At 48.1% G+C, this 26,262-nt stretch overlaps 1 protein-coding gene across 3 annotated transcripts in view; it reads left to right on the forward strand.

Moving 5' to 3' along the window:
• The first annotated feature begins 11,884 nt into the window (after positions 1-11,884).
• CEP85 (centrosomal protein 85) overlaps positions 11,885-26,262 on the forward strand; it is a 43,069-nt gene continuing 28,691 nt past the window's right edge. The window contains exons 1-3 of one of the 3 annotated variants that reach the window (XM_058677208.1): positions 11,885-11,957; positions 19,746-19,806; positions 23,793-23,945. In XM_058677208.1, coding sequence (XP_058533191.1) covers positions 19,752-19,806; positions 23,793-23,945 — 208 coding nt within the window. In that variant the 5' untranslated portion in view covers positions 11,885-11,957; positions 19,746-19,751. Of the gene's footprint in view, positions 12,042-12,198; positions 12,273-19,743; positions 19,807-23,792; positions 23,946-26,262 lie in introns of those variants that run through there. The other 2 variants (XM_058677207.1, XM_058677209.1) reach the window with 2 other exon arrangements.

Consider the following 26,262-nt stretch of genomic DNA (forward strand, 5'->3'; position numbering starts at 1 on the left):
ATTGCTCAAATGGCCACGATAGCCAGGGCTGAGCTGATCCAAAGCTAGCAGCTAGGAGCTTACCTGGAACTCCCACAGGCATCCTATATGGAAGCTAGTTTGAGTCCCAGTTGTTTCACTTCTGATCTAGTTCCATACTGAGTGCCTGGGGAGGTAGTGGAAGCTGACTCAGGTACTTGGGTCTCTGCATGCATGGTGGAGACCTGTATGAAGGCCTGAGCTCTAGGCTTTGACCTGACCCAGCCCTTGTTGTTTTAGCTACCTGGGAAATAAACCAACATCTTGAAGATATCTCTCTCTCCCTCTCTGCTCTCTGTAACTCTGCCTTTAAAATAAATAAATATTCCAGCTCTATGCAATTGCCTAGGTTGCCTTGTACTAGGCAAGTGTTACAGTGCTGGGAGAAAAGCAGCCAATAGCTGGTGGGCGTTCTGGGCCTGGTTAATGCCAAACCTGTGTTAACTATACCAGTGTCGCAGCATAGTTGTCTATCTTTTTTAAAGGTGTGTGATGAAGGCAAGTAATCCCAGGCCAGGGCATTCTACCCCAGCCTCCAGGCAGGAGGACTGCAGATTGTCCAAGGAAGGGGATCTAGAGATATATTGGCGTGGGAGTAGCTGAGGGCATGTTTGATAAGAGAGAAATGACTTCTGGGGTCTTCCATGGACTGCGTTGCTACACTCGCAGGTAGGCGAGGGAGCGGAAATGGAATGGTTTATAGGGGACAACAGGAGGGTATGTCGGCCAGGCCAAGGTACTCTCCAGCACCCATCAGCTTGTGTGAGAGATGGGGCTGGGGAAGAAACTGATCAGGAAGCTGTATCTAACAGTATGTGTGTTGGCTAGTGCCGGTGACAGAATGAACCTGACCCTGCACTGGCTAAAGCACGCAAAAGTCAAATCTGAGGTCACCCCAGGTGAAGTTTCTTGAGATTCCCCAGCTAGATCACTGAACTCAAGCCCAGTCACAGGGAAAATCACAAGTCAGATGGTCCAACCTTGGAGTGCATTATAGGCACCTGGGCCTCATCAGTTGCTGGTGCCTGTACAGTGGACAGCATACCCAGGTGCACAAGGTGGACATGACAGCCAGCTTATCAAAGCCAGCAGAGGACGATGACAGCCTCATCAGAAGATGAAAACAGAACAGGTTGGACCACTCTCCTGGCCAGCTTTGCAACAATTTCCTGGGTCTGTGGATGCCCACCTTGGACTTAGTCAGCCAATAGACCTTGGAAAGATTTCCTCAACCTTGATTCAGATAGTTTTCAGAACTATCAAAACCATTGAAGTAACTTCCTCTGGAACACTTCCCCATGTCAGAGTTTCTAGGGTATCATTGAATGACTGTGCCCCATCCCTGGGTGTAATGTAGGGCTAAGTAGGGCTGTCCCGTTGACCCAATGGTGTACACAAGATCTGGCATTGGAAGAGATCCTGATGGAGGAACTTGGGGAAATCCTTTGTCAGGACACATTCCTCGCAGGTGAGTGCAAGAACCAAGACAGGGAGCAGCGCCGACCAGGCCAAAATATGGCACCCATCAGCATACATTTAGCGCAGGTCAGGGGCAGGCCAGGCTGGATCAGTTTATATCACCCGCTGGCAAATTCAAGCACTAGAATGGAGTGTGAGTCAGGCCATGTTGGGATGCAATACCAACAAGTCCACTTTAGGGCCAGGACTGGGAGCTGGCAGGACCAAGCTAGGCTGTAGCCCCCACTGGCGTGAGCTGGAATTGGAGGTAGGCTGGGCCAGGCTAAACCACCCACTGACAAATGTAAAGGACAAGGCAGGCTGTGCCCAACTTGGCTGCAGCACCCAACCAGCACATGTGAAACCAGGGGTCGGGGACAGACCCAGTGGGGGACTTGCGGAGGTCCCCTACTGGGCCACTACTTACACTTGTGAGCATGAGATCTGGGATGGAGGGAGACTAGGCTGGTCAGGGCCACAACATCTGATGGCTTACATGGGAGCTGGATCAGGGAAAAGCCAGTCTGGGCTGACTATCTTCTGGTGCATGCATAAGCCAGAGTGGGTGTGGGTAGGTTGGGCTTTGCCGCAACATCAGCTGGCAGATGGTGGCACGGGGGGCAAATTCTATTAGGTGCAGGTATGGCTATACAGATGGTGGCACCTGCTGGCACCACTGTGAACTAGATAGTAGGGCTAGTTGGGATGAACTGGGCTTCAATGCCCATTGACATGTACAAGAACCAAATGAAATATGGGGTAGATGGGACCAGTGAGCTATACATACTGGGCAGGCCTGGTGGGGGTTATTGTGGGTCACTCTGACTAGGCTGCAGCTCCCACTGGTTTATGTGAAGGCCAAGTATGTGGTGGGTAGGATTGGGCTGGACTCCAACACCCATTGGTCTGCATAAAACACGGGGCTGGAGATAGAACTGACCCAACAGTTGCAACTACCAGTGTGTGAGAAGGCAAATTTGGGTGATGGACTGTGCCGGACCTCGTATTGGCAAACACACAAGAATCAGGTCTGGGATGGCCTTAGATGAGGCATCTTGGGTGATTCCCTACCAAGTGAGCCACTGGACTCAGAACCCCAACCATGGAGAGAATTACAGGTTTAATGGTCTGACCGTGGAGTACATGGGTCAGACCTAAGCCTCTTCAGTGGCTCAGATGGAGCAGTAGACAGCATATCCAAATGCACATGGAAGATATGGCAGTACATTGGAGCCTCCAGAGGATGCCTGGTATCATGGCAGAGGACAGAACAAATTGATCCACTACTCCAACCAAGCACTGGCAGTGAATATCTGAGGCAGATGGCAATCCAAGGTGGACCACTGCAGCCAGTGAATTCTGGAGAGATTTCATAGCGATTGGAACGGCAGGATCAGCAGCAATTCAGGACTGTTGCACTGTCAAAATCTCTTGAGAACTTCGTGGCATTGTAAATTTATATTTTTCTTCCTATTGTTGATTTTATATTGTGGCTTTTCATTTAAGGGGATGTATAATAACTGTGTAGTGGAGATTAACATTTCCAGATGTGAGGATACAATGCAGCATGCATCTCTACTTCCAGATCAAAGATGGACTCCCAATGAAACTGTTAATTATATATTGACAGTGGGATGCTGGACTCTCTGTCATCGCCCATGCCCGCACTGATGGTCATATGAGTGTTCATGAAGAACTATACTGTAGTAATTATATAGGGAAACTCAGTGGGGGAAGGGGACTTGGGGTGAGGAGAAGGGAAATCCCAAGGCCTATGGAACTCTATCATAAAATAATAATAATAATAATAATAATAAATTATAAACAAAAAAAGTTTACAGAAAATGTTTATCTTGAACAAAGTATGTGTAGTTTCCAAAAATTTTTCCATCAGAACAAACTTACAATTTTATTTATTTTATTTTTTTAGATTTATTTATTTTTATTACAAAGTCAGATATACAGAGAGGAGGAGAGACAGAGAGGAAGATCTTCCGTCTGATGATTCACTCCCCAAGTGAGCACAACAGCCGGTGCTGAGCCGATCTGAAGCCTGGAACCTGGAACCTCTTCCAGGTCTCCCACACGGGTGCAGGGTCCCAATGCATTGGGCCGTCCTCCACTGCTTTCCCAGGCCACAAGCAGGGAGCTGGATGGGAAGTGGAGCTGCCGGGATTAGAACCGGCGCCCATATGGGATCCCGGGGCATGTTCAAGGCGAGGACTTTAGCCGCTAGGCCACACCGCCGGGCCCCAAACTCACAATTTTAAAAATATTTATTTGGACCCAATGCAGTAGTCTAGTGGCTAAAGTCCTCGCTTTGATTTAGCTCTGGCTGTTGTGACCATTTGCACAGTGAACCAGCAGATGGGAGATCTGTGGCTCTGTATCTCCTTCTCTCTGTGCATCCGCCTTTCCAATAAAAGTAAGTCTTAAAAAGAATCCATCATTTCACACTGTGCCTTCCCCAAGCCACGATGTCAGCCTCCTTACATCCGTTCCCAAATGGCCTGATGCAGCCCCTGAGCCACCAGCCAACTGTGTCTGTTTTCCAGAATGTCATCACCAACCTTGCCTGTCACATTGAGGTCCCCAAAGAGGTTGAGGGAATAACTTGAATCCAAAAGAACATTCCCACCTCCAGAAGGACTTCCTTGGCATTAATGTGAACCTTTTCCCTGATTTCCGTGAGTGTTGGTGGATTCCGTGGTTGTGCCAAGCTCAGCCTGTCACCACTCCTAGTTCTCACAGAAATCAGTGGGTACTGCAGACCCACACGGGTGAGCCCACATACCTTCTGCGGACTCTGTCCTCAGATCTGGTTATCTTGCATGCCGGTTGATACCGTACCTCAGCCTTGCATGGCCCAGCCACTGCCCAGGTACTCACTGGTGGCTACTGTCTAGCCCTGACAGACAAGCCTCCCCAGCCCTAGCTGTTGTGTGTGCCAGTGGGTGGTGGGTGTTGCCATCAAGTCCAGCCCAGATCTCACACATGGGTGGGTACATTGGTCTGATCCAAACATGCCCTCCAATTTCCTGTCTCTAAACCACTCAGTCTCAGCTTCCTCATTTACCTGTGAGTGCAGTAGCTCTGTTTATGGAAGCCCACAGAAGTCACTCCACACCTGGAAAGTATCCCCTCAGTGGCTCCCACTCACACATCCCCAAACTTCCTTCCCTGGGCAATCTGCAGCTCCCCTACCTTTTATCAACATGTGTGCCTGAAGGCTAGGGCAGCATGTCTTGGTCCAGTGTCCCACTCCTTCCCTGCATGTTTTTTTTTCTTAAAGATTTATTTATTTTTACTGGAAAGGTAGACTTGTAGAGAAAGGAGACATACAGAGAAAGATCACCCATCCTTTGGTTCACTCCCCAGATGGCTGCAACAGGCAGAGCTGAGCCAATCACAAGCCAGGAGCTTCTGGGTCTCCCATGCAGGTGCAGGGTCCCAAGGCCTTGTGCCATCCTCCACTGTTTTCCCAGGCCACAAGCAGGGAGCTGAATGCAAAGTGGAGCACCCAGACACAAACTATGCCCATATTAGGGTGCCTGTACTTGCAGGTGGAGAATTAGCCCCTCCCAGTGCCATATATTATATACATATAAAACAAAAACAGGCAACTATGCTGTTACACTGATACAGTTAACACAGATTTGGCATTAACCAGGACCAGAATGCCCACCAGCTATTGGCTGCTTTTATCCCGGCATTATAACACTTGCCTAGGTATAAGACAACCTAGGCAGTTGCATATAGCTGGGCACATTTAGGTCTTTGGGTTGGTAAATTCATTTAGGGGGCAGAGGAGGAAATGGGAATTACCAGTGGTTCTGGGGCAAAGTCCCACTCCATGGGCCTTGTCACCCTTAAGCTTGGGTCACTCACACACCTGTGGTCAGAATACCTTGCCTGGGAGAAATGCAAGGGCCTGGAGAGCAGCTGGGAGGTGTTGGGGTCCATTTAAATAAGTGACTGGATCACTGTGGGAGCCTCCCACGGACCTACCTTGAGAACTGGACCCTCCCCAGAGCCCTTCTCCCGAAATCCACCGCCCCCCTGGCTATGCTCCAGAGACACTGCCCTTTTGAGCTATCTCTCCCTCTCTCCTCCCGTTCTCTCCTTTCCTGCCACTGCCAGTCACTCCTGGGTTGTCCTTGCTGACTTAGAAGAATCTCTCTACCCCATAAAAGTCTTCACCATAGCAGAACCCATCTTGTCAAGTTCATTTTTAAAAGAATTATTTATTTTTGTTGTAAAGACAGAGCTATATAGAGAGGAGAGACAGATAAAGAGCTCTTCCATCCACTGGCTCACTCCCCAAGAGGCCACAAAAGCAGGAGCTGAGCCAGTCCAAAGCCAGGATCCAGGAGCTTCTTCCAGGTCTCCCATGTGGATGCAGGGTCCCAAGGATTTAGGCCATTCTCCACTGCTTTCTGGATGGGAAGTGGAGCAGCTGGGACACAAACTGGTTCTCATACGGGATGCCAGTGCTTGCAGGTGGAGGAATAGCCAGGTGAGCCACCTCACTGGCCCCTTTCAATTCCATTCTTGTTAGAGGCAGAAAGCCCCACTGTCCTGCCCTTTGAGGTGTGTGACCTTCAGAGAGGGGCCAAGTCTGTTGAGTTCCCTGGAGAATGCTTCCCTGGGGCCTCCTTCTTCAGGCCAGCTTATCTGTGGTCTCAGGGGCTCTGGCCTGCAGCAGAGGGGCTCAGCTGGTTGTTTCAAAGCGTTGCTATCATGAAGTGGCCCACATGGGATCCTAAAGGGTCCTGGACTTGGCTCCTGTTTCTGCTCAACCCTTCGTGACATGGGTGAAAGAAGTTGAGTTACTTCAGCATCCAAGTTTGTGCAGCACTACACGACAGAGTGGTCCCTGTGGGGCTATCTCATCAGAACCTTAGACCACCATGAAATGACGCGAAGGAAGGGTTAGAGATTCCAGGAATAAGGCCAAGCGGGCAAGCAGGACAAGTGAGGGGGCTTGAATGGAGTCCGTAGAGAAGCAGAAAGGGTTGTCTGCCACCCCTGTTCTCTTTTCTCTAAATGTGTCAGTTTCAACAAGGCTTTACTGAAAGAATGCAACGGTTATTAATTGATCCCCCAAAGCGAGGCTCTCAAAGCCACCTGATCCTTGTAACTATTTCTTTTGTGTGGGACCTTGAGTGGCTATCTACCTCCCGATGGTGTTAGACTGGATATTAAGATAAAATCCTTTTCTTCTTCTTTTTTAAGATAAATTTTTTATGATTTATTTATTTTTATTGGAATGTCAGATTTTTTTAAACATTGATAAAACAAATATTTTTTTGTTGTTCAAAGATTTATTTATTTTCTTATTACAAAGTCAGATATACAGAGAGGAGAGACAGAGAGGAAGATCTTCCGTCCGATGATTCATTCCCCAAGTGAGTGCAACAGCCGGTGCTATGCTGATCCAATGCCGGGAACCTAGAACCTCCTTCCAAGTCTCCCACATGGGTGCAGGGTCCCAAAGCTTTGGGCTGTCCTCAACTGCTTTCCCAGGCCACAAGCAGGGAGCTGGATGGGACATGGAGCTGCCAGGATTAGAATCGGCGACCATATGGGATCCCGGGGCGTTCAAGGAGAGGACTTTAGCTGCTAGGCCACGCCGCCGGGCCCGGAATGTCAGATTTTGCAGAGAGAAGGAGATACAGAGAGGAAGAGCTTCTATTTATTGATTCACTCCCCAGTTGGCTGCAACAGCTAGAGCTGAACTGATCCGAAGCCAGGAGCTTCTTCTGGGTCTCCCACGTGAGTGCAGGGTCCCAAGGCTTTGGGCTGTCCTTGACTGCTTTCCCAGGCCACAAGCAGAGAGCTGGATGGGAAGCAGAACATCTAGGATTAGAACTGGCACCCATATGAGATTCTGGCGGATGCAAGGTGAGAACTTTAGCCACTAGGCTACTGCACTAGGTCCAAGGGTAAAATCCTTTTCAGACAATGCCCCCAAGCCTAGCATGAAGCAAAGGTGGTGGAGGAAGATTTAGGGAGACTCTTAGGGATGGGAAAGCTAAAGGGTAAAGCTGGGATAGCCTGTGGCCCAATGACTGTCTGGGAAGGTGTGTGGCTCTGCTTCCTCATTCTATCTTTTTTTCTCATCTTTGTACTGCTTCAAGATCGGGCAGAAGATGCGGTTCGGTGCAGGAGGGGCACAGGCATGGCCCCCAAACAGTTGAGGAATTGCCACTTTAATATTACAAAGGTGAGGGGATTGCAGACCACAATATCTCTGATTAGGATGGAGAGAATCAGATGGGGGAGAAGCTAGGGAAAATAAAAGTTTCCATTTTCTCTCTTTTGTCGTGAGGTAGGGGTGGGCACAAGAAACAAAATGAGCTGCTTGGGGTCAGATCACATCAGTGCCACATGATGGCGCCCTAGAGACTCCGATGGGAGGGGCAAAAACTTTACTGTGACTTTTTTTTTTAGTTTTTTTTTTTTAAATTTTGTTTTGCTTTGTTTGCTACTTGACTTCTTTTTGTATAATTTGACTATGAAATTTTAGGGTTCTGTGTAGATATCTGGGACATATCACTTTATTATCTGTGGGTCTCATTTTTCCCACATGTAAAATAATTAGAGTTTTCCCAGACGACTTTGTTTCCAACAAGCAGACTCTAGGACTCTCCTTCCAGGGGAAGTTTGTGGATCCTTCCATCTAGCCCTGAGTCTCCTTTCTTTTATTAAAAAAAATTAATTTTTATTTATTTGAAAGGCAGGGTGACAGAAAGACAAATGTTCTATCCACTGATTTGCTTTAACACTCAGTCCAGAGCAATCTCTTACATTAGATACAAATGTTTTAATTTTTTCCAAAATGTATTTTATTTGAAAGGCAGAGAGACAATCTTCCATGTGTTGGTTCACTCCCCAAATATATGCAAGAACTGGGGCTGAGCCAGGCCCAAGCTGGGAGCCCCGAACTCCATCTGGATCTCCCATGGGCGCAACAGGGACCCACAGACATAAGCCAACTGTTACTGCCTCCCAGGATGCCCCCTTAGAAGGGAACAGAAAGCAGGACGGAGAGCAAGGCAACCAGGACTCGAACCACCTGCTCCAACCCGGGCTGCGGGTGTGCCAAGCAGGGCTGTAGTTACTGTACCAAATGCTTGCCTCTGGACACACAGGAGTCTAAACCTGCATCTTGGCTGCTAGTCTAAACGCCTGCCTCAGAAGTAGACTTCCAAATAACCGCATTCATCTTTATCCTTATTTAAGACATATCATGAAGGATAGTACTTACATATCTCAAAAAGAAAGTAGAATAAACGGGCCCGGCGACGTGGCCTAGCGGCTAAAGTCCTCGCCTTGAACGCCCCGGGATCCCATATGGGCGCCGGTTCTAATCCCGGCAGCTCCACTTCCCATCCAGCTCCCTGCTTGTGGCCTGGGAAAGCAGTCGAGGATGGCCCAATGCATTGGGACCCTGCACTCACGTGGGAGACCTGGAAGAGGTTCCAGGTTCCCGGCATCGGATCGGCGCAGCACCAGCCCGTTGCGGTCACTTGGGGAGTGAAACATCGGACGGAAGATCTTCCTCTCTGTCTCTCCTTCTCTCTGTATATCTGACTTTGTAATAAAAATAAATCTTTAAAAAAAAAAAGAAAAAAAAGTAGAATAAAATGGGGGCTTGTGGTGCTGCAGGTTCAGCTGCTGCTAGTGATGCTAGTTTGAATTCCCCCTGGCAGAGTTCCAGTTTCTCTGCCTCTGTCCCAGTTGCTTGCTAATGCATGAAGGAAGGCAGTAGAAGATGACCCAAATCCTTGGGCCCCTCCTACCAATGTGGGAAACTAAATTCCTGACTCCTTGCCTTGGTCCAAACTTGGCTGTCGCAGCCCTTTCGGGGAGTGCAGCAGCCAGTGGAAAATCTCTCTGTTGCTCTCTGTGTCTATTCTACCACTCTGTCGTGCTGCCTTTCAAACAAATACATCATTTTTAGAATTAAATTAAAAAATATTATCTGAAATTAGGGCAAAAAGGTCTCTTAAAATATAGGTGAGTAGGGCCTGGCACAATGGCTCAGTTGGCTATCAACCCTGAAACCGCCCAGATCCTATATGGGTGCTGGTTCATGTCTTGGCTGCTCCACTTCCCATCCAGCTCCCTGCTTGTGGCCTGGGAAAGCTGTAGAGAACACCTCAAAAGCCTTGGGACCCTGCACCCATGTGGGAGACCTGGAAGAAGCTCCTAGCTCCTGGCTTCAGATTGGCTCAACTCCGGCTGTTGTGGTCGTTTGGGGAATGAACCAGCAGGAAGATCTTTCTCTGTCTTTCCTCTCTGTAAAGCAACCTTTCCAATAAAAATAAATAAGATTTTTTTTTTTAAATGTGAGTGATTAACATTTGGAAATTGGTACAGAAATGGTTAATAGTTGCTTTTTTTTAACCTTAAAATCCCATATTCATTGTTTATTATAAAGGAAAAACTTGGTTCTCATAGGTTTATGAGCAGAATTTCCGGCAACCCATGAGGCACCAGATCCTCTAGATGTTTTTGGGTTCACAGTGACAGGGGTCAGTGACTGGCAGGGTCTAGTCCGTCCTGTCTTTGATGTTGGACTCCTCCAACACACACCTCTGGTAATTGGCTCCCAGCACATGGTGGTGTTGCCCAGAGCCACATAGCCACCACTCTTCCCTCAGGCATGGGTGTCTAGGCTGACAGGCCACCTGGGCCTAGGACCAGAACAGATTTCAGTAGTTTGCATTGCACAGCTTTCCCACGTTCAGGGCTCACACCCGAACCTTGATGCAGCTGCCATGGCCCAGGGCTGTGGCTGCCTTCCAGCAGCAGTGTGAAAGACCTGTGCCAGGTGCAGTGGGCCCTGGTGTGGCATGGCTATGGATATAGACAAGAGTGCCACAGCAGCAGCTGGCCCAGTGGGTTAAGCCACTGCCTGTGATGCCAGTACCCCAATGGGCACCCCTTCAAGTCCAGGCTCTTTCACTTCTGCTCCAGTTCTTTTTGGGAAAGTAGCAGAAGATGCCCCAAGTACTTGGGAGACCCAGATGGAGTTCCAGAATTCTGGCTTGTGGGGTCGCTGTGGTCTGAATGAAAGACACTTTCTTTCCCCCTCTCTCAATCTGTAACTTCCTCTCAAATAAATTACAATAAAATCTTAAACAAACCAACCTCCACAACACGCTGGGAAATGAGCTACTTTTTTTTTTTAAGATTTATTCATTTTATTTGAAATGCAGAGTGACAGAGGGACACAGAGATCCTCCATCTGTTAGTTCACATCCCAAGGGTCCACGATGACCAAGTCTAAAGCCAAGAGCCACAAGCACAGGACCTAGAACATCTTCTGTGTTTCCCAGGAGCAGCAGCAGGCAGAGCTGGATCAGAAGCTGAGCAGTTGGGACTTGAACTGGTTTTCCAACATGGGATACCAAGCAGTCAGTTTTATTTAAAAAAAAAAAAAAAGATTTATTCATTTGAAACACAAAGAGAGAGAGAGAGACAGAGAGAAGGGTTCCATCTGCTAGTTCAGTCCCCTAATGTCTCTAATAGAAGGGTGGGCCAGGCTGGTCTTCCCTGTGGCTGGTTGAACTTAGGCATTTGGGCCAACTTCCACTGCTTTAACAGGTGCATTATCAGGGAGCTGGGTCAGACTCAAAGCCGTTCGATGCAAACTGGATGGGAAGTGGGACAGCTGGTAGTGGAACCAGTGCTCGTATGGGATAGCAGAGCCACAGGTGGCAGCTTTCCGTGCCATGCCACAGCACTGGCGCACAAGGAAATACTTCCAGTGCTCAACACTGCCACAGAACAGGTAGGTTCCACAGGCAGGTTCCTCTCCCGCTGTCTGCATCCGTTTCTCATTTATTCTCTATTCTTCTCAGTCCTCTAGGTGCCTCCGAGCCTCCCTTCTCACAGCTCTCTTGCACGGAAAGATATTCCAGTCACCAAATGGCAACTTTCCATTTCCTGTCACGGGTCCCCTAAATTTGTTTTGACACTCTACTTTATGGATTTAATTCCAGAGGGTCACTTCTAACTTCATCTACTGTGTCACACCCAGGTTTATGAGCCAGGAAGTCAGTCCCAGGCTGAGCCCTAACTCTGACCTCACCCCTGGTCACCACCTGAGGATGGACAGGTAGGTCCTGGGATGGGAGGAGCCCCATCAGCCCGGGCCTGAGTTCCCATTCTGCCTGAGCCCATGGCGGGCCTGAGCAAGCAGGGCACCGCCTAGAGGAAACACCGGGCAACCTGCGAGGAGAAGGCCCCGGGGGACGGCGGGGTCATGCGCAGAGAGCGCCGAGGGCAGCGTGCAGAGGCGGGACATCGCCGCGGCTCGCCTTCCGATTGGTCAGAGGCAGGAAGAAAGGGGCGGGACACCAGCTCGGCTCGACTCCCGATTGGCTGGGGTCCTACAGAAAGGGGCGGAGCCGGAGCGGGGCGCGCTCGGAGGCGCGCGGCGTTGGGCGTGTAACGGCCGTTAGGCGAGGTGAGGAACCGACGCGGCAGAGGTGGCGGCCACGGTCGGTACTCCCGAGTGAGGGGTTTCGCCGCCCGCTTTCAGACAGTTGTAAGTTCTCATCCGTTGGGGCGACAGACTACCTCCTCGTTCCGCAGCCCGGGCAGGACGTCCCTCTGGGGGCGCGGGGAGGGCGGGGGGCGGTGTCGAGAGAAGGAGCGCATGCGCAGAGACCCTAAACCGTCACCTCTCCCCAGGTCTTCTCGTCCCGCTGACTAAAATAACTCCCCCGGTGTCCCTGTCGCCTGCCTTCCCTCCTTGCCGTCATGGACGCTGCTTTCGCTTGTGAGCCTGCTGGGCCGGTGCGCCGGGAGGCCGCGGGCAGCGCGCTCCTAGGGCGCCCAGTCCTCGGCAGGGACCCGGGGTAGCGCCTGGCCGAGTGTCTAAGGTGGAGAAGTTGTGCCGAGGGCGCCCAGTCGGAGCTTGTATAGGAAGCCCCTCCGTGAGGAGGTGTAGTTGAGAAGAATGTCTGGAGAATTCAGGCCCAGGATGGCCATCCCAGCCCCGGCTTAGGCCGCGGGGGGGCGTGATGCTTGACCGTCCCTGGGCAGCTGCCCCACAGCGCGGACTGGGCACCACGCTCCAGCAAGGGAGTGAGCCCAGTGGGAGTGTGCCCAAGTGGTCGAGTGTGGCGCCGCGTATTGAGTGCGTTACCCTTCACCCCAGTAACCCGGGTTGATCGGACACGGGCTTGTTCTTTTACAGCACGTGGCACAGTGCCAGGTGCCCACTGAGTGTTGGTGGATGAGTGCTGTCTGCTAGGAAGGCAGGAGTGGTGTCACCGGCGTGGTTAGGATAGCCAGAACTGGTTCCTTGGCCTTTAGCAGAACCGGGTGTGCGTGGCCATGGGCTTTGTGAATGTCAGGACTCTGTGGTCAGGCATTGGGCTTCTTGCTGTCCCCAAGGTCTGTTGCCTGAATGATCAAGGCGGTGCAGGCGGTTCCGGAGGGAGGGTGAAGTTGCTGTTGTGTGTCTGTGTGGCCCTCCGGCCCTCCTGGCTTGATGAGGTCTCTGAAGAGCTGGCAAGAGAGACTGTCCGGAGAAACCCAACAGGCAAAAGCGAATTCTTGGGTGATGGCTTGGGAAACAGAGCCTGGTACTGACCGGGAGCAGTGGAGAAGTTCCATGAGCTCTCCCTGCTTCTGGCTCGTGGAGGCTCTTAGTTCTGTCAGGTGGAAACTCCCTACTTGTGGTGCCTTAGGAGCTGCTTCAAGAATGCGCACCAGGCAGAACACTGTGAGCATAGCACAGTCCTGACTGAAGCCTTTTCCTAGTTGTCCAACCTTCAGTACAAACCTTTCTTTTTCTGTCTCCTCAAAGAATTTTGCTCGTTTATTTGAAAGGCAAAGAGATAGGTAGTTCACTTATTGGTTTTATACCCCAAGCATGTGTGACAACTTGGGCTGGGCCAGGCCAAAGCCAGGAGCCAGGAACTCTGTCAGGATCTTCTGCATGGGTGGCAGGGACCCAAGCATTTGAGCCATGACCGGCCACCTCCCAGGGCCTGCATTAGCAGAGAACTAGAATGGAGAGCAAAGCCAGGGCTTAAAATTTGGGCTCTCCAGGATGGCTTCCCAAGTGGCAGCTTGACTGCTACACCAAATGCCCGCTGCTAAATCTTCCTTATCCTTAAAATGAGGTAAGAAGTTCAGGGGTTGGCATTTCTGGGGCAGAAGGTTAAGTCACCGCCACCGATGCCAGCGTTCCAGGTGAGCACCGTTGCAAGTCCTGGTTGCTCTGCTTGCTGTCCAGCTCCCTGATAATGCGCCTGGGAGAGCAGTGGGGAATGACCCCACAGGGGAACGCTGATGGAGTTCCAGGCTCCTGGGTTGGCCAGTGTGGCTATTTGGGAGTGACCCAGCAGTGGAGACGCTCTCTGTGTCTCTCTAACACTGCCTTTTGAATAAATCTTTGTTTCTTCCCTTTTTTTTTTTCCTGCATGAAAATGATGATAGTAACTGCCTCATAGGTTGATGTGAACATTAGACCTGGAACATGTTACTTAGAAAGTGTTGAACACAAAGCTTGACAGGTGATACAGGCTTAATACGCGTCGAGTTTGTTGAATGGGTAAATATTTGAATTGTGGCAAGGACTTTGAAGATGAAAACCAACTACGTTGGGAGCTTTTTTTCCCTGTCTGCCTCTATTCGCTTCTTTCTTTTTGGTTGTGTAACTAGATATTATGTTGTCTTCTATATTTCTCTCACTTTTCTTCCAGGAAGTTTATTTCCTTCAAACAGTTTGGAAAATTTCTAGTGTTGCTAATCTGATTCTGAACCAAGTAGGGGGAAGTCTGGATTGGTTTATTCTGGATTGTTTTACTCCCTTTTGGGAGTCTTTAAAAAAAAAAAAGAAAAGAAAAAAGAAAATGGACCTCCTGGCTACAAGGCCATGGCCTCCCCTCTGTGTCCTGTACCATCTTGACCACACAGTGGTCTCCCCTGCCTGGGTCCAGCCTCTGTCAGTAAAGGTCCTCCTGACCTCTCCCCTAATTGGTGGTCCTGGGCATCTCCTCGCTGAAGGGAGGAAGGGGCCAGGAGGGCAGACACCCTCCTACTGGCCATTGGTGCCCTTCTCCCGGTCATGCCCGCAGACACTGTGTGCCTCAGCTGTGCGAGGGGAGGGTCCTGGGACATTGGAAGGAGCTGGCAACCTCCAGGACAGGCCAAGCCTCTTTGCAGGGGGCAGGTAGGTGGTGCAGCCTCTGGAAGCCCAGGCAAAGAGGCAGCTGTCTGCCTGTCGCCCTAAAGATGCACAGAAGGGGCTGCTATGGCAGTTGGCAGGAGGCTGTGAAAGTGGGAATGAGGCATGAGCCACAGCAGGAGCTTTGGAAAACTAAAGAAGGGCCTGGGTTTCTTCTGCTGGACATGGGAGTTAACCCTGGGGTTGGAGAGGGCTGCTCCAGTGCCTGAGGTCTCAGTGAGTCCTGGCCCATGGAGCCCCCACAGCTGCAACCGCCCTGTCGCAAGGCCATGGCCTGGACCCACCTGGCCCTGCGTATGGCTAGACATTACATCTGACCTGTGTACCTGCTGTGGGGCTTCCTCCTCTGGTGACCCTGTGCTACTTTTCTTGTTCCCCTACCCCCACTGGCAGTGGTGCCATTTCTGTGCCCAGTAGTGCCCAGAATTCAGCTCCCTGAGATAAGCATGTACCTTAGCAGGCTGCAGTCCTGCTGTGGGGTATGAGGCCTCTGAGGAGGTCACCTCTCCCGAGCCTCTCATCGGGATTCTCTGGGGCGTCTGTCTGTGGTTTGGGCGGAGAGACGGACAGGTGTCCGGTGAGATCGTGGCTGGCACGTGGACACTCATTACTAATTAGGAGGTGAATGGTGTTGGAATCTAGCAGAGTTGTGTTTTTTGGTATTATTAAGCTCTTGAGAAAAAAAGAAATATAATTTACATGATGTAAAATTCAGTTTTATTTGTGGGCAAGTCAATAGCATTTAGTGTATTCATAAAATACTTTAATAAACCATTATCATTAATTTTAAAATCTTTTGGTGGTTGGTGTTGTGAAGCAGGCTAAGCTACCTACAATACTGGCATCCCAAGTAAGAGCCAGTTCAGCTGCTGTTGTTTCCTTTCCTATTGAGCTCCGTGCTGATGCACCTGGGAAAGCAAAGGAATATGGCCCAGGTGCTTGGGTCTTGCCATCATGTGGGAGACCCCAGTGGAGTTTCAGGCTTTGGCCTGGTCCAACTGTTGTAGCAATTGGAGAGTGAACCTGTGGACAGAAAGTGTTTATCTCTCTCTCTCTTTTAAATATGTATATATTTTAAAGATTTATCGATTTCATTGGAAAGTCAGATTTACAGAAAGAAAGAGAGAAAGATCTTACATCTGCTGATTCAATCTGTAAGTGGCTGCCGAGGTCAGAGCTGAGCCAATCTGAAGCCAGGAACAAGCATTTGTTCCTGGTCTCCCAATGGATGCAAAGTCCCAAGGCTTTGGACCATCCTCTACTGTGTTCCCAGGTCAGAAGCAGGCAGTTGGCTGGGAAGTGGAGCAGCCAGACATGAACTATATGGGATCCAGTGATTGCAAGGTGAAGATTTCACCACTGAGCCGTTGCTCCTGGCCCTAAATAAATAAATTTTTTTGATTACTGAAAAGAAACCCCATTTCCATTAGCAGTTATTCCGTATTCCCTTCCCTCCTGTTCTGCCTGGCAGCTACTAATGTATTGTTATGGATTTGGTGTTGCGAACATTTCATATAAACAGAATCATGTGGTAGTATGTGGCCCTTTGTGTTTGGCTTCCTTGGTTTAGCATAGTGTTTTCAGCCTTCACCCTGTTGTAGCCTTTGTTAGCCCCTGTTAGTTCTTTGTTCCTTTTATTAATAATCCATTGTGTGGATATACTGTGTTCATCATTTCATCAGTTGGTAGCTATGTGGATTGTTTCTGCTTTGTGCCTATTGTGCATACATTTGTGTGAACATACTTCCAGTTCTCTTGAATATTCAGTTGATATTTCAAATCTGTGAGTTCAACATGTGCAAATTCAACTAATTGTGGTTAGAAAGTATTCAGAAAACTGTCTTATTAAACATGTGCAGATTTTTTTCTTGTCATTCCTTGAAGAATCAAGCATCACAGCTATTTACACGGTATTTACATCATATGAGGAGGTCTTCAGAAAGTGCATGGAAAATGTATATTGTGACAAAAGCCATGTATGAATTTGAAGGCTTTTAAAACATGTATTTATTTATTTATTTGAAAACCAGAATTAATTCACTCCCCAAGAGACCAAAATACCCATGGCTGGGCCAGGCCAGGTTTTGGAGTGTAGAATTCGGGAACTACTCCAGGTCGTCCACATGGATGGTGGTGGCCCAAGCTCTTAGGCCATTTTGTGCTTTTCTTTGTGCATTAGCAAGGAGCTGGATCAGAAGTGGAGCAACTGTGACAGGAACTGGTCCCCCACCATGGGACACCTCAGGCCCTTTGACCTAGTGTGGTGTCGGCCGGGGTGCAGGGCTTCCTTAAGGAACCCTGGCCTCAAGGCCCCCAGGCTCGCCCGCTCTGGGCCTGTTGCTAGTTGTCATCATGTTTTCAACTCATCTGAATTTGAAAAGGTCTCAGAATATGTTGAACTTGCAATTTTGCTGTACTTAAAGAGATAAACAAAGGATTTTTTATAAAACGATTAATTTTTTATTGGAGAGGAGGAGAGACAGAGAGGAAGGTCTTCTGTCCATTGATTCACTCCACAAGTGGCCGCAACAGCCGGAGCTGAACTGATCTGAAGCCAGGAGCCAGGAGCTCCTTCTGGGTCTCTCACGTGGGTGCAGGGTCTCAAGATTCTGGGCTATCCTCTGCTGCTTTCCCAGGCCACAAGCATGGAGCTAGATGGGAAGCGGGGCTGCCAGGATTAGAACCAGTGCTCATATGGATTCCTGGCACGTGCAAGGTGAGGACTTTAGCTGCAAGGCTGCTGCGCTAGGCCCAAAAAGAGGACAGAAAAAAGAACATAAGTAGGTAGGCAGTTATCTTTCTGTGTGTCATCATTAACTCCCAAGCCATGAGTTGAATAGCTTTCTGTATTTTGATGGTCCTAATCAAGGACCGGAGCTTTAATTACTGAACATTGCTTCTCTCACCTCTCTGTGAGGACTGGGCTCTTGGAGAGTGGTGTCGTTTGTATTGTGCAGTGAATTGAGAAGGCTTGGATGGTTATTCCTGAGAGACAGCCAAGGAGGTCAGTGGAGTGCCTTGGGGATGGCCCCATACAGCTCCTTGTTTCCAAGTTGAATATCACGTCTAAGAACTGTGCTCTGGGATTTGTCCCAGACTCTTCTCATATAAATTAAGAATTTTTGGGTCTGGTGCAGTGCCTCAATGGCTGAATCCTCACCTTGCAAGCACTGGGATCCCATATGGGCACTGTTTCGTGTCCCGGTTTTTCCACTTCAGATCCAACTCCCTGTTTGGGAAAGCAGCGCAGGACAGCCCAAAGCCTTGGGACCCTGCACCTGTGTGGGAGACCTGAAAGAAGCTTCTGGCTGCTGACTTTGGATTGGCTCTGCTCCAGTCATTGCAGCCATTTGGAGAGTGAGCCAGTGGGTGGAAGATTTCTCTCTCTGTGTCTTTCCTTCTGTCTGCAAATTAATCTGCCTTTCCAATTTAAAAAAGAAGAAAATACAAGTTCATCATCAGTCTTTCTTCCCTAATCCCTTAAAGCCAAAAAAGCAACCTAGGGCTTTCAGTTGGCATTAGAATTGGAAACTGACAGCATCTGTATCATAGTCCCTGCCAGTTGGTGTCCTGGCTGCTCTGCTTCTGAACTGGCTTCCTGCTAAAGTGTCCTGGGAGTTGGGATGAGGATGGCTCAAGTGCTTGAGACCTGTCACCCATATGGGAGACCTGGATGAAATTCCTTACTCCTGGTTTCAGCCTGTCTCAGCCCTAGCTATTGATGGCTAACTGTGGAGTGAACCAGTGACTGGACAGAAAAATCTCTGTCTTCCCTAACCTCCAGCCTTTGACATTCAGCCTTTCAAATAGATAACTGAAGCTTAGAAATGTGGGGATAGGGCCCAGTGCGATAACTTAGGGGCTAAAGTTCTTGCCTTTCATGCACCAGGATCCCATATGGGCTCTGATTCGTGTCCCGACTACTCCACTTCCCATCCAGCTCCCTGCTTGTGACCTGGGAAAGCAGTCAAGGACGGCCCAAAGCCTTGGGACCCTGAAGCCACATGGGAGACCCAGAAGATGTTCCTGGCTCCTGGCTTTGGATTGGCTTGCTCCATCCGTTGCAGCCATTGGGGAGTGAGCTAGTGGATGGAAGATCCTTCTCTCTGCAAAATCTGACTTAGTTTTTACAATAAAAATAAATCTAAAAAAAAAGTGGGGGATATTCTTATGAGACTGAGTCCACAGTCTGTGGAATCTGATGCTGTCCCAGGTAGGCAGTGCTGGAATTGAGCTGAACTAAATTAGAGGAAAATCCTTTGACACCTGGTGCTACAGCATTGTCAGTAGTAGGAAGAAACTGTGTTTGTTTTTTTCCTTTTTTAAAAAAATTTATTTTTCAAAATTTTAATTGGAAATTCAGGTATGCAGAGAGGAGGAAAGACAGAGAAGATCTTCCTTCTGTTGATTCATTCCCCAAGCAGCTGCAATGGCTGGAGCTGAGCCAGTCCGAAGCGAGGAGCCTGCTCCAAGTTTCCCACACGGGTGCAGGGTCCTCAGGTTTTGGGCTGCCCTGCACTGCTTTCCAAGGCCACAAGCAGGGAGCTGGATGGAAAATGGGGCCTCCCGGATTAGAACCTGCATTCATTTGGTATTCTGGCACGTTCAAGGTTGGAACTTCAGCCGCTAGGCTACCGCGCCAGACCCTGTTTGTTTATTTTCAAGGCAGAACAAGAGAGACCTTCCATCTGTTTGTTGGTTCACACCCCAAATATCCACAGTAGCCTGGTCTGGGTCAAGCTGTAGTAAGAGTCCAGAACTCCAGCCAAATCTCCTACGCACTTGACCCATCCCTTCCGACGCCTGGAATGTGCAACAGCAAGAAGCTGGAGCAATAGCTACGTCACTAGTACTTGAACCGGGCACTACAATGTGGGCCTTGACTGTCCCAGGTGGCAGTGTCACTGCTGTGCCCCAGAAACCGAGTTCTTGGCATTCTTGTGTTCTTAGGTGGCTTTACAGTTTCAGTTGAGTGAGAACTGAGTTACAGGGAGTCAGAAGATGCTGGGGGTGTCTGACCTGTCATTTCTTCGTTGTACAGTTGGCTCAAGTATCTGTGATGGCCATGCAGGAGAAATACCCCGGTGAAAGGATTTCTCATGCCGCCTCTCCAGGTGAGTAGTCAGAAACTTTTTTGGAGTAAAATCTGACCTTTGCTATTTTATGTTTTTAAATTTAAAAAAAAGAAGTTTATTTATTTTTATTGCAAAGTCAGATATGTAGAGAGAGGAGGAGAGACAGAGAGGAAGGTCTTCACTCCCCAGGTGGCTGCAACAGCTGGAGCTGAGCTGATCCAAAGCCAGGAGCCTGGAGCCTCCTCCAAGTCTGCATCGCAGGTGCAGGGTCCCAAGGCTTTGGGCTGTCCTTGACTACTTTCCCAGGCCACAATCAGGGAGCTGGATGGGAAGTGGGGCCGCTGAGGTTAGAATCAGCGCCCACATGGGATCCTAGCGCATGCAAGGCAAGGTCTTTAGCCACTAGGTTACTATGCTGGGTCCAATGCGAATTTTTTTTTAAAGATTTATTCATTTTATTACAAAGTCAGATATACACAGAGGAGGAGAGACAGAGAGGAAGATCTTCCGTCCGATGATTCACTCCCCAAGTGAGCCGCAACGGGCCGATGTGCGCCGATCCGGAGCCGGGAACCAGGAACCTCTTCCAGGTCTCCCACACGGGTGCAGGGTCCCAATGCATTGGGCCGTCCTCAACTGCTTTCCCAGGCCACAAGCAGGGAGCTGGATGGGAAGTGGAGCTGCCGGGATTAGAACCGGCGCCCATATGGGATCCCAGGGCTTTCAAGGCGAGGACTTTAGCCTCTAGGCCATGCCGCTGGGCCCAATGCGAATTTTTTTTAAGATCTATTTTTTTAAGGCAGATGTTACAGAGAGAGGAGAGATAGAGATCTTCATCTGCTGGTTCACCAACTAAATGGCCTCAGTGGCCAGAGCTGAGCTGATCCAAAGCTGAGATCCAGGAGCTTCTTCTGTGTCTCCCACGCGGGTGCAGGGTCCCCAGAACTTGGGCCATCCTCTGCTGCTTTCCCAGGCCATAAGCATGGAGCTGGATGAAAAGTGGAGCAGCCAGGACGTGAACCAGGGCTCATGTGGAATGTCAGTGCCACAGGGTGGGGGATTAGCCTCTTGTACCGCTGTACTGGCTCCTATGATGCAGTTGTTTTTAAATGAAATTCCTAACAGCTCACTGCGTTTGTCTCTTTTCATTAGTATGTCATTCAGATTACTGATCTTAATAATTGGTAGGAGAGGGCCTGGCGGCGTGGCCTAGCGGCTAAAGTCCTCGCCTTGAACGCGCCGGGATCCCATATGGGCGCTGATTCTAATCCCGGCTGCTCCACTTTCCATCCAGCTCCCTGCTTGTGGCCTGGGAAAGCAGTTGAGGACGGCCCAAAGCTTTGGGACCCTGCACCCGTGTTGGAGACCCGGAAGAAATTCCTGGCTCCTGGCTCCGGATCGACGTAGCATCGGCCCGTTGCGGTCACTTGGGGAGTGAATCATCGGACAGAAGATCATCCTCTCTGTCTCTCCTCCTCTGTGTATATCTGACTTTGTAATAAAAATAAATAAATCTTTAAAAAAAATAATTGGTAAGAGACATATATTAAAACCTTAAAAATTTTAGCTTTTACATTTGAATTTTGAAATAAGTATAAACGTGTATAAATATACCATAAGTATTTTATTTTTAGGACTTATTTAGTTAGTTGAAGTGCGTAGTTACAGAGGGAGAGAGAGAAATCTTCATCCACTAGTTTGTTCCTCAAATTGCTGCATTGAAAAAAAAAATTGCTGCATTGGCCAGGCGAAACCAGACGCTTTGTCCAGGTTTCCTGCATGGGTGCAGGAATCCAAACATTTGGACCATTTTCTGCTGCTTTTCCTAGTGCATTAGGAGGAAGCCAGATTGGAAGTACAGCAGCTGGGGCTTGAACCAGCAAGTGGATGGTAGCATCAAGTGATGGCTTCACTTGCTGTCCCACAACACTGGCCTCTGACTGTTTTTAACCAAATGTTTCTTTAGTATTGGGTAATGGAGCGTGTGGACTGAAAAGTAGTGCTGATGAGAGCGGGAGATTAGGAGGAGGAATGGGACGTGGTTTCCAGTGGGAGGCGAGTAGTAATAGGGACAGTCAGTTGGATAATGAGATAAAGGTGTGTGGACTTGCCAGCAGCTTGGATTTCCGTGCTTCTGTCTAGGCTTACACTGAGGTAACGCTGGCTGATCTCAAGCTGTGCGGAGGCTTGGATTGGTGCCTGTGTCTTCTATTCAGATACGTCGAATTCACGAATACATATGGATTGGGAAAATTCCCTCAGATCAGGCACTCTGTAATGACCCAAAGTGGAGAGGAGTCCTTGGGGAAATTAGGATGAATAAATTAGATGGCAGAAGTAGGGGTAACAGGAAAAAGAAAAGAGCAAAAGTGAAACAGTTATTTATAAATGGGAGAAATATTTGGAAAAAATAATTTTTGTTCAAGTATTACCTGCTTCCTGCTAGATCAGTATCTATAGAATCATGTTTTCTGGTTTTAATTTCAGCTTTGACACTTAGGTTAAATGGAGGATAAGTCATTGCTGTTATTTTTATAGATCTTTAGGATATGACTTAGGAAAATAATAGTGATTTTTATTGGCCAGCCTTGCAGGTTGAGTTACTGCTTGTGCTGCTGGCATCGTGTGTGAGTGCTAGTTCAGGTCCTGGCTGGTGTGCTGATCCAGCTCCCTGCTGACGTGTCTGAGAAAGCAGCGCTACCTGGGAGAGCCAGGTAGAGTTCCAGGCTTTGCCCTCTTCCTGATCTAGGTCGGCCATTTGCAGCCTTTTGGGGAGTGATCCAGTGGATGGAAGAGCCTTCTGTCACTCCTTGAAACTGTGCCTTTTGAATAAAATCAATATTGAAAAATAAGAAAAAAAAGGAAAAATTTGTGATTTTAAAAATTAATTTGTCTTTGCTAGTATGTTACTAAATCAAATATTTGTAGAATGCTTCACACCTACTGGCTCTCAAACAGCAAATTTAAAGTCAAAGAAATCTTACAGGCTTTTTATTTATTTATTTATTGCTTGCTTAGAAGATTTATAACTTTCATTGTATTAACCTCAAGCCTTGGAGCTGCCATTGTTGTACAGTGGGTTAAACCATTGTGTGTGATGGCAGCATTTTATGTTAGCACTTGCTTGAGTCCCAGCTAGTCACTTCCAGCCCAGCTCCTTGCCAGTGTGCCTGGGAAAGCAGCGGAGGATGGCCCATGTGCTTAGCCCTACCATGCCCATGGGGAGCCCAGGTGGACTTGCACGCCTCTACCTTGAATCTGACTCAGCACTATTGTTGGGGAGTGAACCCGTAGATGGAAAAATCTTTATTTCTCCTTTATCTGTAATTGCCTTTCAAATAAACTAAATATTTTTAAAAAATAAAAAAATTAAGCCTTGAAATCTTCCAGTTGACTTTCCAAATTCACCTTGATCTGATCTGAATCCACCATTGAGGGTACCCTGGTTCAAATACTGGTTTTCAGCATGGGGTCTGGATTGTCTTGTTACTTGAGGAGATGTTTGGAAATGGATGGGATATTTTCTACTTTTACAGTGATGTTAGGATGGGTGAGGTTGCTATTGGCATTTAGTTAATCGGAACCAGGGATGCCAAAGCATTTTGTAGTGAGTAGGTTACACAGACTTGATGCTGCAGAGTTGTCATTAGCAAGAAGTTAGGCTTAGATCCAGCTCTGTCCTCTGTGAAACAGGGATGACACGTAACACCAGTTCTTGAGATCATGTTTGTAAAGGCGCTAAGGCATCTAGGTTTTAGTAAATAGTAACTGCTGCTAAATATGATGATTTTCTGTCTCAGCACACAGAAATTCTTGGTCTTATTTCTGTCCTGAACATTCTCACTTCTAATAATTAAAATCAACTAGCTCGGTGTAGCTACAATGAAGCTCGGGGGGGAAGGGGTACAATGCTGCTTTTTTCCTAGGTTGCAGTGCCTTTTTTTTTTTTTTTTTTTTTTAACAACAGACTGACGGGTAACCTCAGCTGGTTCACACTAAACCTGGAAAATGCCTCTTTGTTTCAGGTCCCAGTGCAGTTCAGAAGGTCAGTTCCCTGGGGGCTGAATGGCAGACCCCAGTGCTCTCAGAGGCATTTCGGAGCCGCTTCAGCCGCTGCCCGAGTGTAGCCGATAGTGGGGACACAGCTATTGGCACATCATGCTCAGATCTTGCAGAGGGTAAGTTTGGATTAATGTAAAAAAATGTATCTCCATTATTTTTCAAAAGATAGATTCAGAGAGATTGTCTGTTAACTTGTATTTTCTCTTCAGTGCCTGAAATAGCCAGGACTGGGTCAGGCAGAATCTAGCAGCCGAAACTCTCTGGATCTTCCTGTTGGGTGGCAGAGGCCCAAGTGCTAGAGCCGTCATCAGCTGCTTCCTTGGGTGTGCAGGATCCAGCAGGAAGCTGGATTGGAAGGGAGTCATGGGGACTTGATCTGGCACCTTCTAAATGGGCTGGGAGCAGCCCAAGCAGTGACTTAGCTGCTGCTGAAGCAAGTACCTGCCCTTGAATCAGTGGTTTGATTATCGACATATATTTTTACTGTCATATTTTATTCCACATCTATTGTCATTTCCAGAACATTGGTAAGGTCACCCTGCAGTCAGGGTATTTGCTTGATTTTTTTTTTAAGGATTTATTTATTACTGTTGGAAAGGCAAAGGCAGATTTACAGGGAGAGGGAGAGACAGAGAAAGATCTTCCATCCACTGGTTTACTCCCCAAGTGGCCAAAACCGCTGGAGCTGAGCTGATTCAAAGCCAGGAGTCAGGAGCCGCCTCTGGGTCTCCCACGCAGGTGCAGGGTCCCCAGGCTGCTTTCCCAGGCCACAAGCAGGAAGTTAAAGGGGAAGTGGAGCAGCAGGGATATGAACCGGTGCCCATATGGGGTCCTGCTGGATACAAGGTGGGGACTTTAGCCACTAGGCTACAGCACTGAGCCCAACGTGCTTGATTCTTACTACTCCATCTTTTTCACATGGGGTTACTTCATCTCATTTTCCTCTGTTTATCCTGAATCTAGAGTAACTTTTTTTTTTTTTTAAGATTTTTTATTTATTTTTATTGGAAGTCAGATTTACAGAAAGAAGTATAGATAGGAAGAAAGATCTTCCAAGTGGCTGCAATGGCTGGCGCTGAGCTGAGATGAACTGATCTGAGGCCAGGAGCCAGGAGCTTCTCTAAATCTCCCAAGTTGGTGCAGGGTCTCAAAGCTGTGGGCTAATCTACTACTTACCCAGGCAGGGAGCTAGATGGGAAGTGGGGCAGCTGGGACATAAAGTGGCACCCATATGGGATCATGGTGCGTGTAAGGGGATGATTTACCCTCTAGGCTACTGCACCGGGCCCTGGAGCAGCTTTATAATAGGTTGCTTAGTGCCTCAGATCTTTCTACTGTCAAGTTTAACTTACTACAAGCTTGATTTCATAGCTGTTTTCTTTTTCTCCAACACATTGAATATGATTTTATTGCTCTTTGACACTATAAAAATATGGAACCCTTCACAGATTTGCATGAATCTTCTCTGTATTGTTCTGATTTTATTGTATGTGCTGCCGAAGCCAGCACCATAGTTGCTGTTTCCTGGAGGACTTTGGTTCCCATTACTTGGAGGATAATTCAGAGGCCTCAGGTCTGTGATCTGACCTTACCCAGCCCATTCAAGCGTATTTCTTGCTGTCACCAGGTTTGTGTCTTATGCTATCGAAGTTCCAACCTCTTTTTTGTTGCCTCAGCAGTCGTACCCTTTCTTGAATCTGGGTGCATTGTGGTATTTACACCTCTCTTGACTTCTTCAAGGCTGTGTTGATCTTACTCTTCAAGATCCAGCAAAGGGTTTCACAAAGGTAATCTTTGTCTCTGTAATCTTGCAATCTTATTATCTCTGCCACTTTTTTTCATTCCAAAGCAAATTTTATTGTCTAGCGAACACAAGTTTAATGGCTCTTGCACTATAATGGTATTCTGTATTAAGCATAAATACAACTGTGTAAGATACATCCATGACCCATTGGAGACACAGAATCTAAATATTTCGTAGGAATTACACCATGGATTGAAGTCAACTCTACTTAATTGCAGGATTACAGTGAGCATTGCTTCAAGTTCATATTTTAAAAACATTATACTGTACACTTATCATTTTTCCTTAGTAATACCAGCTTTATTGTTACCAATTAATGGGGCTGAGTATTGTGAACATTACCTTACATTTCTCTCCTTTATAAGTTACATTTGATTTTTTTTTTTTTTAAGAAATTTTAAAAGGTAAGGTAGTGATGATGTGTTGACATATCTGTCCCACTACAGTCTGGGCAGAAGGGCTTTGGACCACAAAGACCATTTTTATTAATATTGGAGGACAGTGATCACTGCTCTTTTTATTTTTTATTAAAGATGTGTTTAGGGCCCAGTGCATGGCTTAGTGGCTAAAGTCCTCGCCTTGCATCTGCCAGGTTCCCATATGGCCTCCGGTTTGTATCTTGGCTGCCC

Source organism: Ochotona princeps, chromosome 2 (genome assembly GCF_030435755.1).
Source record: "Ochotona princeps isolate mOchPri1 chromosome 2, mOchPri1.hap1, whole genome shotgun sequence".
NCBI classification, from domain to species: domain Eukaryota; kingdom Metazoa; phylum Chordata; class Mammalia; order Lagomorpha; family Ochotonidae; genus Ochotona; species Ochotona princeps.